At 41.4% G+C, this 18526-nt stretch overlaps 1 protein-coding gene across 1 annotated transcript in view; it reads left to right on the forward strand.

The window, feature by feature from the left end:
- The window catches only part of AKAIN1 (A-kinase anchor inhibitor 1), a 54332-nt gene extending 43056 nt beyond the window's left edge, over positions 1-11276 (forward strand). Inside the window, exon 2 of the mRNA XM_086682538.1 lies at positions 8230-11276. Within this exon, the coding sequence (XP_086538664.1) occupies positions 8230-8423 (194 nt within the window). The 3' untranslated portion in view covers positions 8424-11276. The remainder of the gene's footprint in view (positions 1-8229) is intronic.
- Positions 11277-18526: the final 7250 nt, after the last annotated feature.

The following is an 18526-nucleotide window of genomic DNA, read 5'->3' on the forward strand; positions in this document are numbered from 1 at the left end:
AGGGCTTCTGAGCTCAGTGTCATCTGTGGAAGACTGGTCCTCAGGGAGTGGGCTGGGTGTCACAGGGATGCATGACCATGGGGATGCCTGTGTGTGTGTGTGTGTGTGTGTGTGTGTGTGTGTGCATGTGGGTGGGTAATGATTTGAGGTGGAAAGACACTGAAGACAAATTTAGTTACATCACATTCTTGACTTGGGTGTATTTATATTGGGCATTTAGAGTTTAAAGCTAATTAAATCGATTCATCATCTTTTGTGAAATACCCGAATGATTTTGTAAATGCTAATTAGGATAGAGGACATTTGCATCATTTAAAATTAGGCAATTGGCCATGTACAACATGTAGGTGATTCATTAATTTCAAGTAAATGTAATGCATGTAATTAAATGGCAAGACTCTGAGGATTTCTCTGGTTGGTTCTGCCTTCTGTGGGGTTGTAAGGCACTTTTTCATGCTGCATTTTTATTACGGGTCTCTGCCAGGATGTTCTCAAATGCCACATCCTTTCCAGTGGATTCCATAGATGCACCAGTCAGTTTTTACATCGGATGAAGCCAATCGTGTGAGTGCGGGCTGTGCCCTGGGCACCTTACCCAGATGGGGGGCCTAGGTGGTTCCTTCCTCCTATGCAGATGTGTTCTCACCACTGATCCAAACTGTGAGGCCACAGCTGATGGGGCCAGAATGAGCCACGGGCATTCGATGAATGGCTGGCCTAGGAGGAGGTGGCCTCGCATGAAAGTCCTTGTTTTCAGGGATACTGTAGTAGGCTGAGTCTTTCAGTATCTTTCTCAGGAACTTCAACTAAAGATATGTGAAGAATCAGGCAGTTACAGATAGAAGTAGAACTTTAGCTAAAATGCCCTCAGAAAGAAGGCAGCATGTAAAATCATGAAGCCCTACAAGTAGTGATGAATAAGCAGAAACAGGGGTAAGTAAATGCCATGAAGTCAGGGAGACTCCAGAAGAAGAGGAGAGCTGTTGGCTGGAAGCAGCTGAGGGAGAGTTGAAACTATCTAATGGCAGAGAATGATCTAGATAGTCCAGTTACTAGAGATATACTGGATGATTCCAATTTCTGAATTGTAATGTGAGACTCAGCCAAAAATTTTCATGATGTCTGGTTAGGACGCGTGTATCCCAATAGTAATCACACTCCCCAAGAGACCTCCACACTTAAGGTAACAGAAGAGTATCTTTCCTTGCGCGCCAAAGAGCCTACCACATGGTACACACCTGTGGTTTCCCTAACTCCTTCTTTTCTTTCAGTTTTATTGAGATAGAATTGACATAGGTCACTGTAAAGGTTGAAGGTGTACAGGACAATGACTTGACTTCCATGTATTGTGAAGTAATTGCCATCCATCATCTCATATAGATGCAAGGAAATAAAAGAAAAAACCTTTTTCTATTTACTTAATTGTCTTTTAAGTGGAAGTTTGTTCCTTTCAACCCCCTTCCTCCAACACCCCTATCCTCTTTCCCCCACCTCTGGTAACCACAATTCTGATCTTTTCCCTACAAGTTTGGTCTTTCTTCTTCCTTTCTTTCTCTTTCTTTTTTCTTTCTTTTCTTTCTTTTCTTTCTTTCTTTCTTTCTTTCTTTCTTTCTTTCTTTCTATCCCACATTTAAGTGAGATCATACAGTATTTGTCTTTATCTAACTTAGTTCACTTAGTACAATGCCCTCACGTCTATGTTGTCACAAATGGCAGGGTATTTCTGTTTCGTATACTGTATATATATACCCTACATTTTCTTTATCCAGTTCATCTGTTGATGGAGACTTAAGTTGTTTCCATGTCTTGGCTAATATAAATTCTGCTGCAATGCCCATGGGGGTCCAGATATCTTTCAAGATAGTGATTTTGTTTCTTTTGGAGAAATACCCAGAAGTGGAGTTGTTGGATCATAGGATGATTCTATTTTTAGTTTTTTTAAGTTTATTTATTTATTTTGAGAGAGGGAGAGAGAGAGAGAGAGAGAGAGCAAGCAAGCATGAGTGGGGGAGAGGCAGAGAAAGAGGGATAGAAAATCCCAAGCGGGCTCTGCACTGTGAGAACAGAGCCTTATGTGGGACTCAAACTTTCGAACAGGGAGATCATGACCTCAGCCGAAATAAAAAATCAGATGCTTAACTGACTGAGCCACCCAGCGCCCCTATTTTCAATATTTGGAGCAACCTTCATACTGTTTTCTATAGTGGGTGCACCAATTTACATTCCCACCAACTGTGCACAGGGGCTCCCTTTTCTCCACATCCTCACCAGCATTTGTCTCTTAGCTTTTTGATGCTCACTATTCTAACAGATATGAGGTGATATCTCATCGTATTTTTAATTCCTACTTCCCTAATGATTACTAACGAGCACCTTTTCATGTAGCTGTTGACCATTTGTATATCTTCTTTGGAAAAATGTCTATTTAGGTCCTTTGCCCATTTTAATTGGATTATTTTTTGTTGTTACAGAGTTGTATAAGTTGTTTTAAAATGTATTTTGGATAGTAACTTTTTCAGATATATTATTTGCAAATATTTTCTTCCCTTTTTGTAGAATGCCTTTTTAAAAAATGTTTTTCACTTTAAAAATTATATTAAATGTTTATTTATTTATTTTATGAGCAAGAGGGAGAGAGCAGGGGAGGGGCAAAGAGAGAGGGAGAGAGAATCCCATGAAGGCTCCACACTGTCAGCACAGAGCCCGATGCAGGGCTCGAACTCATGAACCATGAGATCATGACCTGAGCCCAAATTAAAAGTTGGAAGCTTAACTGACTGAGCCACCCAGGCACCCCTGCCTTTTCATTTATTGATCATTCTTTTTGTTGTGTAGAAGCTTTTTTGTTTGAGGTAGTCCCATTTGTTTTTAATTTTGTTGCTTGTGTTTTAGGTGCCTTATCCCCAAACTTGTTGCCGAGATTCATTCCAAGGAGTTTTTTTTCATATTTTCTTTTAGGAGTTTTATGGTTTCAGGTCTTCAAGTCTTTAATCCATTTTGAGTTAATTTTTGTGACTAGTATAAGAGAGTTTCATTTTTACATGTAAGTATCCAATTTCTCCAGCACCATTTATTGAACATACTGGCTTTTCTCCTGAAAAGTTTTGAATATGCTTTGCTCCCCTGTCCGATATTAGTTGACCATACATACGTGGGTTTATTTCTTGGCCCGCAATCTGTGCCATTGGTCTGTATGTCTGTTTTGGTGCCAGTACCATACTGTTTTGATCATTGTAGCTTTATAATATAGCTTGAAATCAGGAAGTGTGATGCGTCTTGCTTTTTCTTTCTCAGGATTATTTTGGCTATTTGGGGTCTTTTGGGTGCTTTATATAATTTTTTTTTTAAATTTTGCTGTTATTGTCTAAGTGCTCTGCATGGCTTTTAGCCTCATTTTTGTTCCCCGCTTTTCCCGTTCCAGCTAGTTGCCACTTTGTCCCATACTCTTCACTACAGATATTCATGACCCAGAGCAAAGTGGTGATGAGGGCCACGAGGGTCACCAACTTTGCAGGTCACCAAAGGGATACTCTAGACACAACATGGCATGGGCTGTCTTTGACTTTTTAATCAATTTATCTTCATAATGGATAGAAGAAGATGTGATGATTTAGCTCAGATATTAGGTTGCAGCTAAATTTAGTGTAGAATCTCTCTCTCTCTCTCTCTCTCTCTCTCTCTCTCTCTCTCTCTCTCTCCTATTAAGGAATCAACTTACTCTTATCTTTACATTCCCCCTTCTGCCATCCAAAGACAGAAGAATAGCTGTATAGCAGGGACGTTTTAGAGTTAGCACATATGTAGTTTGGCTAAGAAACTCTTTCCAGGAGGCAACATGAACCTTTTAAACTATTCTGTTTGTCTACACATTTATGCTCTGTAGTGACAGTGGACAGAGCTGCATATCATATTTGACTTGCCATAAATATGTACTCTTCCTCTTTGAATTAGCCTTGGCCATTACACAGAAGTAACTTCAAAAACCTGTAATTGCCTCTTTGTTTTAGCACTAGAACGTCCCTGAGTTTCAGTATGGCGTATGGCTGCCCAGTTTGCACCTATATTTCCTACCTAGCCTCCCATGTGGCTAGGTGTGGCCGTGTGACTCAGTTTCCCCCAGTGACATGTGAGCAGAGTGATGTTTGCAACTTATATGATTATTCTTTTAAAGGAAATCATCTTGGGGCACCTGGGTGTCTCAGTCAGTTGAGCGTCCGACTTTGGCTCAGGTCATGATCTCTCAGTTCGTGGGTTTGAGCCCAGTGTTGGGCTCTGTGCTAACAGCTCAGAGCCTGGAGCTTGCTTTGGATTCTGTGTCTCCTTCTTTCTGCCCCTCTCCGCTCATGCTCTCTCTCTCTCTCTCTCTCTTTCAAAAATGAATAAACATTAAAAAAATTTTGTTAAAGGAAATCATCTTTATCAACCTCCATTTTCTCTTTGGCTATCTTCCAGTCCCAGATGGGATATTGGTTAACCAGCTCTACTCATGCAGAGGAGGTCAATATAGTAGGAAATGGCAGAGCAGGAAGATAGAAGGATGTTGACCCCTTAGATAACCTGGTGGAGCAGAGCCGCCTACACATTGGAGTACCTCTGGACTGATGCATGAGAGAGCAATAAATATCTTTCTTGTGTGAGTTTTCTCGTGCATTTTTGAGTGTCTTTGTTACAAAGGCTGAGTCTATGCCCTAACCAATACACAATGGTGGCCACTAAGTACTCAGGAGCCAGACGGGGGTGCTGAGTAAGTGTCATGTCGCACACATTGTAGCATTTGATGCCTTCTCTGCTTAGTCTGGTGTAGATTTCTCATTTTATTCTGGGTTTTTGTTTGTTTGTTTTGAGGGGACGGAGGTGAGGATTGTCCCTTTGTTTTGAATAGATTCATCTTACCTTGTTTACTAGACTCTAAATCCCTCAGGAAATAGTGCTAGTGACACAAATGCTGCTGAATAAGTGACAACTATCTGTCTCAAGGGATAAGAGCTGCTTGGTCTTCCGGAATGACTCCGTATTCTCGTCTGTGACATCCTTTTCCTGGGTGTATCAATTCTGTTGTTAATGAATCAATCCTGGTGAACGCCCCCCCCCCCCCCCCCCCCCCCCAGTTTTCAATCCGTTTTCATGGCAGCAGCATATGCGAATACAGGAAACATCTGAAATGATGATTTTGAATGAGGAATGATGCCCATTCTATTTATCACTCTAAATATAAGCAGGTGGAATTAAAAATTCTCACGATTGCACTTTGGTCAAATGTTCGATTCATGATCATTCTGCCATGCGTGAGTTAGTAATACATTTGCTGCATAATAAAAGAAAGTTCAAGATAACAGTGATTCAAATAAGATACATATATTTTTTTCTAACATGAAAGGGGCCTGGAGATGGGCAGCCAAGGGATGATATGTGGCTCTTGGTCATTGGGTGTTCAGGCTCCTTCTAACTTTTGTCTTTGCAAATCCCTGAAAATGGTTTCCATTCTGAAGATTCCCTCATGGTTAGCAAAAACCCCTGTGGTGATAGCCAGTGTGTCAGAGTTGCAGGCAGTGGGATGAGGGGAGGGCAAAGGGCCTTTATCTGCCTATTTCCTTTTAAAGACCTTTTTTAGAATTTTTACTAAATGAACTTTCACCTCATTGGTCAGAACTTCGCCATGCCCAGTTACACAGCTGCCCAAATAAAATCAAGGTTTTGTATTGTTTTTAACTAAGGATGAAGGGGAAGCATCAATGATGGTAGACTGCCTGCCTTATAATTAGAAAATTCTCACTAACTAGACCAGGGGTTGGCAAACCATGGCCTGTGGGCCAAATCTGGCCTGCAGCCTACTTTTCGTAAGTAACGAGTTATTGAAACAAAACCATGTGCGTTCATTTATACATTGTCTAGAGCTGATTTAATGCTACAGAAAGCAGAGCTGAGGAGTAGTCGCAGAGATGGTATGGCCTATAAGTCTAAAATATTTCCCATCTGGTCCTATTGAACAAGTTTGCCAACCCCTGTTCTAGAACATGGAGGACAGATTCTGATACATAAATGACCTCATTCCTCGGGAGGCTATTAGAGGAGCAGGGTTGAACCTATTATAGATTCAGTAATAATCTATTCTCCAGCCCCAGTGAAATTAAGTCTACTAGGCATACATTTGGTCGCAAGTAACATAAAACCTGACTAATAGCGGATTCAACAAAGAAGCGTTTATTCATCTCACCTACGAAGAAGTCCGGAAGTACAAGGTCCAGGGCTGGTGTGGATGCTGAATAATGCTTTCAAAACTAGACTCCTTTTCTTCCCTCAGCCGTGGCCAGAATGTTGGCTTTCATCTCCTTGCTTATTGGAAGTTGCCCGTGGTACCTAAAGGCATTATGTCTGCGTCCTGCATAGGAAGAAGGAGTAAGTGTCAAAGGCCAAAAGGGGCATGAGTCTGTCCCTTTCCATAAACTTTACCACGGGTTCTCATCGGCCACAACTATATTCTCATGACAACTGCCAGCAGCAGAGCATTCTGGGATGGTGAGAACATACATTGGACTCATGAGTGGGGCAAACAAATGGAGATCCTGTTCGAAAGGGAGACAGTAGCAGTATGTCTGTACAGGGCTCCTCACAATTAACTGGGCCACTCTCGTACCTCGTTGTGGTCTCATCTTTCTTTCTTTTCTTTTTTTAAAATTTATTTAATTTATTTTATTTTTTTTAATTCTCCATGCTTTATTTTATTTATTTATTTTTATTAATTTATTTTTTAAATTTACATCCAAGTTAGCTAGCATATAGTGCAACAGTGATTTCAGGAGTAGATTCCTTAGTGCCCCTTACCCATTTAGCCCATCCCCCCACCACACCCCCTCCAGTAACCCTCTGTTTGTTCTCCATATTTAAGAGTCCTTCTGTTTTGTCCCCCTCCCTGTTTTTATATTATTTTTGCTTCCCTTCCCTTATGTTCATGTGTTTTATCTCTTAAAGTCCTCATAATACCCTCTAGTTCCATCCACGTAGTTGCAAATGGCAAGATTTATTCTTTTTGATTGCTGAGTAATACTCCATTGTGTGTGTGTGTGTGTGTGTGTGTGTGTGTGTGTATACCACATCTTCTTTATCCATTCATCCATCGATGGACATTTGGGCTCTTTCCATATGTTGGCTATTGTTGATAGTGCTGCTATAAACATTGGGGTTCATGTGTCTCTTCGAAACAGCACACCTGTATCCCGTGGATAAATGCCTAGTAGTGCAATTGCTGGGCCCTAGGGTAGTTCTATTTTTAATTTTCTGAGGAACCTCCATATTGTTTTCCAGAGTGGCTGCACCAGCTTGCATTCCCGCCAACAGTGCAACAGAGATCCTCTTTCTCCACATCCTCGCCAATATCTGTTGTTGTCTGAGTTGTTAATGTTAGCCATTCTGACAGGTGTGAGGTCTCATTGGGGTTTTGATTTGTATTTCCATGATGATGAGTGATGTTGAGCATTTTTTTCATGTGTCGGTTGGCCATCTGGATGTCTTCGTTGAAGAAGTATCTATTTGTGTCTTTCTTTTGCCCATTTCTTCACTGGGTTATTTGGCTTTTGGGTATTGAGTTTGATAAGTTCTTTATAGATTTTGGATACTAACCCTTTATCTGATACGTCGTTTGCCAATATCTTCTCCTATTCCGTTGGCTGCCTTTCAGTTTGCTGATTGTTTCCTTCACTGTGCAGAGCTTTTTATTTTGACCTTTCCCAATAGTTCATTTTTGCTTTTGTTTCCCTTGCCTCCAGAGATGTGTTGAGTAAGAAGTTGCTGCGGCCAACGTCAAAGAGGTTTTTGCCTGCTTTCTCCTCGAGGATTTTGATGGCTTCCTGCCTTATGTTTAGGTCTTTCATCCATTTTGAGTTTATTTTTGTGTGTGGTGGAAGAAAGTGGTCCAGGTTCATTCTTGTGCATGTCGCTGTCCAGTGTTCCCAGCACCACTTGCTGAAGAGACTGTCTTTATTCCATTGGATATTCTTTCCTGCTTTGTCAGACATTAGTTGTCCATAGGTTTGTGGGTCCATTTCTGGGTTCCCTATTCTGTTCCACTGATCTGAGTGTCTGTTTTTGTGCCAGTACCGGACTGTCTTGATGATTACAGCTTTGTACTACAGCTTGAAGTCCAATGGTCTCACCTTTCCTGCATGCCCCTTCCTATAACAGCTCCTGAAATTAATTTTGTTCTTTTTACCTCCCTTCCATACTCTTTGCTAGGTGAGAAACCTGGAAATGAGCCTGAAGAGGTGAAGCTGCAGAAAGCCAGCAAACAGATCGTGCAGAATGCCATCCTGCAAGCTGTTCAGCAAGTGTCCCAGGAGAGCCGGCAGAGGGAAGACAGAACCGGTGACAACCAGGGCAACTTCCAGCTGGGCGTGGGGGAGTTAACCAAGAAGCACGAAAAGAAGTAACACAGTGGATCTGGCTCTTGTCATATGCCTGGTTACCAGCCTTCCTCTTAGTATAGGATGCGTTGCCAAAACGTTGCCAGTAAAGCAAACCAAAGTGTCATCAGCACCTAGCAGTAGAGTGAATTCGCGCTAGTCCTTGGCTGAGAAGCACTGTTTTGAAAAAGTGCATTAGAAGATTCTGTTTATATTAAGGCAGTGCCTCTGAAACATAGCGGGGCCAAATACAACACTGTAATTGCAAAAGTAGTTTTGCAACACAATTTATTTTTAAGGTTCTTTTTTTTCTAAAGATTCTGTCTTGTTTGTTTACTTTCGCCCTTGATGCATCTTTCTGTGAATCTAACCAGCAATCCTTTTTGCTGAAAAGTACTGTGTCCTTTATAATATTTTAAAAAGATATGCTGGAGAAGTGAAGGAATGGAGTTTGTCACCTTCAAATATGGAATTAAAGGCTTCACTGAGTTCAGGTCTCAGATCAAATTGAGCAAAGGCAAATTTTATGGCTTAGTCCCTCAGGTCTTACAAGGCATATATTTATATTACTTTTTAAAAAGGAGGAGTTTAACTTTTCAAGAACTCCGTTTTTTGGTCTCAGTTCTCTCAAGTGTTTCATACAGGATGTTTGCCCTCTGTGCAGAAATCCTTGGGAAATACAGATTTCTTTTTCCATGTCAAAATAAGACAAGTGATAGATCTATATGCATGCCTTGCCCATGATTCTGTTTTTTAGCAGCCCCGTGAAGAGCCACTAGACCCACAGATTCCATGCTGGGGATACACTAGGGTCTGATTATGGGGTGCAGTGTCCTTGGAAGGAGCTGTGGGGCTTTATAAATACTATGTTGTCATCGGGCTACACATTTGCAATAGTACCTTACTAGTGGGAGCCTTTCTTTTCCCCTCCACAAATTAAAATTACATTTTTGAGTTATAAAAATCATGCACATCAGGAATAAATAACCCTGCAAATGGGAAAAGCATTTTTCAGCTCTCTGAAGCATGACAATACAGTGGGAACAATAAAGTAACTGTTTCGGGCAATGCAGTATAGAGATCTACGTGTGTATGAAAAAAGCCATCTTCATTGCCATAGTATGACTTCTGCTCCACTCCCATGTGGATAATGCACATCTTTCTGAAGTCATTAGAACCCCATAGTCTGGGTTTCACCACAGTTACTGAGTTGGTGCTACTGAGGACAGAGAGAGAATTTGACCTTTAGTAAAAAATCCTTTGGCTTTAGAATATCGATGTCTACGTTTAATAGTTTTTTAAAAAGCCAGTATTAGCATATATGGTATGACTGATATTAAGATCTACTTAGAGAATTCCAGTATGCTACACTTTCCAGAATGGAGACTATTGATGATAGTAAATGAATGAAAACAATCTCTTATCAACTGTTGGGCTATCTCGTATGATGCACAGATGGAATAAATTCACAGGGAGAATGGCGATGAGCGGGAGCAGAGGGGGTTAAAATTTAAATGTGATTTATTCATAAATATTTTTTGTGTCATGAACTCATGACAATTGAAGAATGAGTTTAAGTTGATCTGATATATAATTGTACAGTGTACTTAATGGGAATGAAGGTATTAAGGGAAATTATTCGGAAGGATCTATAATAAAAAAATAAACCCAATGCTTGTAGTTTGCAAGTGATCTGGCACCATGTCTACTGAGATGTCTGGGCATAACCACCCCTGGACCTCGCTGTCATGATCGTGTGGCAGAAACACAGAAATGTATCATCTTTCCTCTCTGGTGTGTCTGTGCTAACCCAGTGGGGATCTTTGAGAACATCTGATTAACCTCTGTATCTAAATATTATTTGTAAATAAAACATACCCAGCTTTGAAATATGTGGTCATTGTAAGCCAAGTTTCCTACACCCTACTGTTTGGCTCATTTCATCTGTGGACCTCACATTCATATGGGACCATGAGGCACCCCAAGATTACCAAACCCCTAGATGTCATGACCCCGAGAGTGCTCCTTCCATGGGCCTTTACTGTAAGTCTGTGGGGTGGTGGTTCCTGAGGCTTGGGCAGAAAAGGACCAGTGGTAAGAAGTGACCCTTTGATCTCAGGAAGTGAAGGTGAGTGGATCCGGAGAGTTGAATGTCTTTCATTATCTTTCTGAGATGGAACATCTACAAGGAGGAACAGAGATATCGATGAATTCTTGGAAGAAGAAAACAAGGTTAAGCAATCCCTGCCCTCAGTAGATCGGTGCCGTATTGGCAGAATCCTAAGAAAACTCAGCCGTAAAAATAAACCCATCTGTCAAACTCTTGCTGATCTCTGTCAGTATAAAGTTATTGGCTTTGAAAGGAGCCTATGGATCCTCATGTGGCATAGGATTAAGGTGGGCTTCCACTTGCTTGTTGTCATAAACCAGCACACCGCTTTTGGTTTTGGGAATTTTATCTTCTTGGTTTACGACATGATAAAGCATACATGGGCCTCCCAGCTCTGTGTGATCAGCCGTTCATCTTTTACTTTGCCTGTCTCTGGAGTGGACCAAAGAGAAAAGTCCTTTTATGTGGCTTTTCTGTATTAATCTATGCAGTGTGAACAGTATAAATAGATACAAAAAAACATACTGCTTCCTGGGCTTTATTTTTCTTCTCTCTCTTTTTGAGCTGCTTTGTATTCTCGTATGGTGTATTATGTTATTTCAGGTTACAAAAAAATGAATGGACCATTTAAAAATAAACATTGTTATTTATGCCAATCAGGAATGAATATCTATTTTCAAGGTGTTAAGGTCTCTGTGAAAAAAAATGTTAAAAGAAGGAAAATTTGAATTTATCCACTGTAACAGCCATTCCAATAAAATACAATAAAGTCTCTGAGAAACCTGGTAACTAGTGTAACTACTATTGTACCCCAAAAGGTCAAAGACTAAATAAACACTTGAGCAAATTCTTCAGGTCACATGAGGAGAATGTGGAAACCACAATAATAACTTTTCTCTTGAATGTAAGAAAGTGTTCTGAAATATATTAGTGCACATTCATTCATTTTTCTCATTGCCACAACCTTGCAATACGTTGCATCTGGGAAGATCTCATTCTCCTTTTGCAGATAAAGTCACACTGAGTCTCAGAGAGGTTAAGCATATCCTAAGTGAGGAATAGTAGGTACTGTTGGGCACAGGAGTACATGAACCACTGATCCTGACCACGGGGAGCATATGAATGAGCTAGGGAGCTTAAGCAATATAAATTCGGCAGACATCTATGTTAAGATCAAAGACTAAAATTCCCTTTTAGAATACCTTTCTAGCCAGAAATGTAACAAAAATAGTAAAGGGCCCAAAAAATCGTCATCAATAGAAAAAGTTCAATGCCATTAGCATCAAAAAGTGGTGGCTAGGGAAAGAAAAAGGAAACTGCAGAGGGAACAAAATAGACCACCCTAGACCATGGTGACTTCGCTTTACTCCTCAGAGCCACCGTGGTGAGTCCACGGAATCCTGCCCCACTTGAGGAGAGAGACGAATGCCATGGGTGACTTTGTAGTTCGTTGACCATGGTGTAGAGGAAATGGCTCTTAGGAGGAAACGGGAAAAATAGGAGAAGGTGTTTCTCTCACAAAGAAGGGACAACCTTACCTTAAAGAAATGAAGAAAGAAAGAAAAAGAAACACGCATAATCAAAATAATCCCCTCATCATATTCTAGGAAAATGGATGCAAAATGTTCAATATCAGTACTTTCAGAGTAAGAGAAAAATCCTTGACATTTCTACATGAAATATTCAGAGCACTATTCAATAACTTAAGGAAGAAAAGGCTACAAGGTAGATCTGAAAAGGAAAGTATGAAGTAAGGGTATTATTCCTAGCCAAGATGTCACTCAAGAATAAAGGCAAGAACAGATAAACAAACAAATCTGTTTTGTTTGTTTTTAATTTGAGAGAGAGAGTGAATGCACACACGTTGAGTTGGGGAGAGGGGCAAAGGGAGAGAAAAAGAGAATCCCAAGCAGGCTCCACACTCCGTGCAGAGTCTGACACAGGGCACAATCCCATGACCCTGGGATCAAGAGTCAGATGTTCAACTGACTGAGCCACCCAGGCACCTCTCCAGCCGTCTGTCTTAAAGTTTCCTGGTGTTCAAGGGCCCTTCTTGAAAAAACTGGCCATGAACTTTGTCAAACTAAAAGATAAAATAGAGTTTAGCAATGTCACTTTACTACAGGAAAGGGTGAGGAGCAGTGCCTTCACTTAAATATCAAGTAAATATTGCACAGTTGTGAAACTCGGGCCATAGAAAAGACCGTAAATTGTTAGATCTTGACAGTATGAAAATGTAACAAAAATCGTGAGGTGGGACAAGGGAAATGACATCATACTAATGACTTCATCTGTCAGAGAAAAGAGAATTGATCTGATCTTAAGTTGAATGATCTAGTTAAAAACCCAATGCTACAAAATTCTTAATTGATTTCATAATTCCTTTTCTTAACCTTAGAGGAATGTATTAGAAAATAATATATTATGATAAAGATGTATTTGAAGTTAACAATACCTTTAGTTTCATTTAGATTCTTTTTCTTTCATTAAATAAAAAAAATAAGTGATATATATATATATATATTGTATATACATTGCTTATCTCATATCTATCATTATCTATTTATCATCTATTGAAATTCCTTAATGCCGTACATGACCACTATTGGGTCATTCTTCCACTGAAGCTAAACAGGAAGATTCTAGCAGCTTGTGAAGACCCAGGGTGATCTTACTATTGAGAAAAGTAATTCCTTTAATCATTAGACATAGGCCACATAGATGTCCCACAGTCTAAGTAATAAAATGAAGAAAAGAATAGCTTTATTCCTATGGCGTTTTTCAATTTTTATTTTAAAAAAATTAAAAAAAAAATGTTTAATCTTTATTTATTTTTGAGAGAGTGAGAGCAGGGGAGGAACAGAGAGAGAGGGAGATACAGAATCGCAACCAGGCTCCAGGCTCTGAGCTGTCAGCACAGAGCCCAACACGGGACTCAAACTTACAAACCCTGAGATCATGACCTGAGCCGAAGTCGGACACTTAACCGACTGAGCCACCTAGGTGCCCCTAATCATTTTTTTTGATGTTTTTATTTATTTTTGAGGCAGAGAGAAAGCGCGAGCTGTGGAGGGGCGGAGAGAGAAAGGGAGACAGATCTCAAGCGGGCTCCCCGCTGACAGTAGAGAGCCCCATGCGGGGCTCGAACTCACAGACTGTGAGATCACGCCCTGAGCCGAAGTCAGATGCTTAGCCTACTGAGCCACCCTCAGGTGCCCCTGGTTTTCTCTTTTTAAAGCAAGTTGCTATTGTAAACAGATGCCTACCTGATTTCTACTTAACCGATTAACCAGTGCTTTTCCTACATGTCTTACACTTGTGCCTAAGAATCCAGGTTCTTGCATGCTCCACTAATTGAGATACGTGTCTAGCTGACGCTGGTGGTGGCCATCCGTACGCTCTCAGCATTTGCCATTTCCCTGTGCACAGATGACTTCTTAGTGCAAATCGCTGTCACTCTTTGCGTGTGGGCTTTTTCTGGCTGGCTATAGCTGTGTGCTCAGTCCACGCAGGGGCAGCTGGAGGTATGGGGGATCCACTGCCCCCCCAGCAACCCTCTTATGATGATAGCTGGGAGCTGGTGCATATGTAGCCCAGCCCACCGCCCCTCAGGTGGGCCAACTCCCGCAGTCTCCTCGTGGTTGCCAGCCTGATGAGTCCCAGGTGTGCACAGCCCTTGCCTTCTCTCTCTTTCTCCACCATCTTCCTTCCCACGGGGGCTTCCTAGGGTAAGATCCAAAATGAACTCCTTTCACTCAAATAGTTGTTTCAGGGTCTACTTCTCAGGGAACCAGACTTAAGACAGTGGTATTACGGCTGTTTCGTATCAAGGAAAACTGAGGTTACTTAACGGCTTCTGTTCTGTTGCAGGAAAATTGGACCAGCCTTTCCGCAGAGACAATCTGCTCCCAGCAGATAGTGAGCAGTAGCTGGCGTCTTTCAGAACAAACCCCCAGAGTAATAGACCGTGAGTTGGTTAAGATATCAGATGTGTTGTGTATTTTAATTTTATTACGGATATCCTGGTTGTCTTCAGATTGGGTTATCTCAGTTCTGTTTTCTGAGTTGGCTAACGTATAACCATTGGATCCAGATAGACACCAAATAAACAGGCATCAGAGCCTGCTCTGCTAGGGGAGAAAGTGGTCGAGAGACCATTGTCAGGCCACAAACCTTATGAAGCTAAGGAACTGGGATTTAACCAGCAGGAAACAAATTTTAGGTCCGATGATTTTGTCAGTGCCTTGTCTGATGAAACTGGGTCTTTTCTTTGGCAAGCCTCGGGAGGGAATCATTCCTTAAAATGTATTTACTGTTTGGCTGATGCTTTGTAATTAAAGGTTGCCTTTTAAATCTGGAGAAACAAATTCATGTAGATCTATGATTGGCTCCTCGTTTTTAAAGAGCTCAGTTTATGGAACAAGGCAATGTTGTTGAAGTCAAGCTAATCTGTTAGCCAGGTGAGCTGGGTGCTAGTCCCAAAGGCGATTGTGAAAAACGCCTTGTGTCACTCTTTCACAACATCGATCACAGTATGTAATTATATACTTAGTGTTTAGGTTATCTCTTAATTTCTGTCTCTGGGGCTAAATCGTTGGCTTTATGAAAGTGAGTCACGCATCTGTCTTGTCTAACTTGTGTCTTAGTACAGCCTCGACAAGTGCCCATTAATTGCCTATTGAACAAACGAGTATATTACCTGTAGGCCATTTGCAAGGTTACATTTGGATTTTCTGAACCTCGGTTTCCTCGTGTGTAGACTAGAGCTGGTCACGGTGATACTTAAACTTCTTTCTAGTTCTTTTTTTTTTTTAATTTTTTTTTTTAACGTTTATTTATTTTTGAGACAGAGAGAGACAGAGCATGAACGGGGGAGGGGCAGAGAGAGAGGGAGACACAGAATCCGAAGCAGGCTCCAGGCTCTGAGCCATCAGCCCAGAGCCCGATGCGGGGCTTGAACTCATGGACCGCGAAATCATGACCTGGAGATTTAACCGACTGGCCACCCAGGCACCCCTTGTTCATTTTTGGACTACATATAAATGGAGTCACACAGTATGCCTTATTCCTTGGTCTTCTTCCCTGAACATTTTGTCAGTGAGATTCACTCGTGCTGGTGTAAAGAGTGGTGATTTGTTTTGTTTATTTGCTGTGTATTATTGTGTATAAATATAACAATACTTATTTATCAGTTCTACTAGGGGTTTCCCTCAGTTTTGGCTATTACAAATAAAATCACTATAAATATTCTTTAAACATTTTTTTTAAGTTCATTAAGAGACAGCACGAGGAGGGGAGGGGCAGAGAGAGAGAGAGAGGGAGAAAGGGGATCCCAAGCAGGCTCTGCACTGTCAGCATAGAGCCCAATGTGGGACTCAATCCCATAAACTGGGAGATCATGACCTGAGGAAAAATCAAGAATCAGATGCTTAACTGAGCTACCCAGGCACCCCAATCACCGTAAACATCCTTGTGCTAATCTTTGGGGAAGGGGTATATAATACCGTCTCCCTTGGGTAAATACCCAGAAATTGGATTACTGTGTGATAATATGTGTTTATTTACTGGATTCTGCCAAAGAGGCTTCCAGTGCAATAGTACTCAGCTATCCTCCTACTAGTAATATATGGGTTCTAAGAGACTATGGCAAATTTCACTCTGCCTTCCAAAGCCTTTGGTTCCCCAACCTCCTACTTGCAATTCCAGAATTCACCCTTCCTTTGAAGGGTGGGAAACTGGCCTCATTTTGGATACTTCAAGTTTCCATTCAGTCCATCTGGCTGCCAAAATCCTTGCGGATTTCATTTTCCTCTAGTCCTCACCTAAAACCAGCCAGCTACCTGCCCCCAGTAAGAAGACAGTTGGTGATAGCTCACCCTGGAAAGATTTCCCCTAATCTGAAATTCTAGTTCGTGGAGTTCCCACGGCATCCTTGCCACGCTGCCTTCATTAAGGTATGCTTTTTGCGATTCATCCTTTCTTTCCTAGATGCTGCTAGTGTCAGCTTCCTTTCCAGAAGCAGAAATCCTCTGATTCTGTGAATCATGAATCCAGACACGTTGGGCCCAGTACCATCACACCAGTTACACATCCCATTTGTGGTACTGGGATCAAAGAGAAGAATGAACACCCGATTTTGGCCCTCGTTTGTTTTACAATCGTAACCCTGGACCCAATCTTGAGTACCTGCTTACTCTACTGATGTCCTTGCTCATGTGCAATGGTTCACACTGAGCGAATTTTGATAGGCTCGAAGTCACTTCAAATTATGCTTGGAGTGGGTAATAAAGAAATCCGGTGCTGTTCGATAACTCTTTTCATCTCTTGTCTCTTTTTGTCCAACGTTCTGTAAACCCCTCGTATCCTCTACAATAATCTCTGCCCTCCCTCCACCAAGCTTCTGCTTCATCGCCCTCCCTTAATTTCGAATCCAACTATGAAAGGAGAAAAGGTGAGAGAGAGAGAAGGGGAAAAAGGGAAAAAAGAAGGCTAAGATAAATCAGGCAAAGAGTGTGCTTTGTGCTCAGGGTAGCAAATTTGCATGTGTGTGTGTGTGTGTGTGTGTCCACGTGCAAGCATGTGTGTGAGTGTGTTTGTATGCATTAGGGCAGGCTTGTGTCCGAACTCCAAACCTGCACGTTTACAATTAACTTAAGCAAAATTTTCTGGACCAAACTTCCAAAGAAAAGTTTTTCATTAAAACTGAGTGATGAACTCAGAGCCTTCCTACTGTTTTAGGAAAACAACACGAAACAAAAACCCTACAAGCGACAAAAATACTCTTCAGAGTGTTGTAAAAATATTTTCCTTTTGGAGCAGCTTAATATCCTAATCTGTCTTAAATAACTTATGCTTGTTTTGATTAAGTTAAAAGTTTATTGGAAATTAGAATTCAGTCTGAAATAATTATTCAACCATCATAAATCACCCTGGTGCTGATGTTTGTTCAAAGCTAATTAGGTTCATGCCCCTAAGCAAATGAGTTTATCTTCCCAGTGTTTGTTTTTATTATTTCAGAGAAAGAGGATCATTATACCAATTCCACTTATTATCAGGTCAGTACGTGATCAGTGTCTGAATGTTGGTATCATTAAATTCAGTCCTGGGCGCCTGGGTGGCTCAGCCGGTTAAGCCTCCGACTTCTGCTCAGGTCATGATCTCACGGTTCGTGGGTTCGAGCCCCGCGTCGGGCTCTGTGCTGACAGCTTGGAGCCTGGAGCCTGCTTCGGATCCTGTGTCTCCCTCTTTCTCTGCCCCTCCCCTGCTCACACTGTCTCTATCTCTCAAAAATAAATAAATGTAAAAAAAAAAAAAAAAATTCAGTCCTGGGGATCCCAAGACCTGAATGAATGGAGAGTTCCTCAATACTAGATAGACATCTGTGCCAAGAGAACTATGTGGAATCTTAACTGCGTGGAACAAGCAGAATAAATCTTTTTACCTGGACTAGTAAAAGGCCTGAGCATCTTGCTGTACATCCCCCTTGTGTATGGGTTCTTACGTTCTTCATTTTTTCTTCCAAGGATAGGAGTAATCTTTTCATACCGTGTGTGTGATTAGAAGGTTGGTCCCGGGCGGAAAAGTGTTCCAAGAAAATACAGTTTTTTTCCTCCAATCCAATTCTATTTATACTGCCCACCAAAGCTATATCCCATGGTTAATGATTTAGGTGTATGAGCATTCCCTTTTGTCCTTGACACACACGAGTGGAGCCGAAGGAAGTTCCTCGGCTCCCTCTAGAGGGAAAAGTGTGCTATTAACGTTACTTCGGAGGATTAGTTCAAGAACATGCCTGAATGACTAGACTTCATTAAGTAAGTTCAAAGTACCACACAAATTCATTCAGTCGGAAACCGGATACTAGGCACTGTGTGAAAACTCTAATTTGCAAGATGCTCTTAAGAACGCGTAAGAGAGGGGTGCCTGGGTGGCTCAGTCCTTTAAGCGTCCGACTTCGGCTCAGGTCACGATCTCGCGGTCCGTGAGTTCGAGCCCCGCGTCGGGCTCTGTGCTGACCGCT

Source organism: Puma concolor, chromosome D3, assembly GCF_028749965.1.
Source record: "Puma concolor isolate L17-30 chromosome D3, mPumCon1.1.hap2, whole genome shotgun sequence".
Classification (NCBI taxonomy): Eukaryota; Metazoa; Chordata; class Mammalia; order Carnivora; family Felidae; genus Puma; species Puma concolor.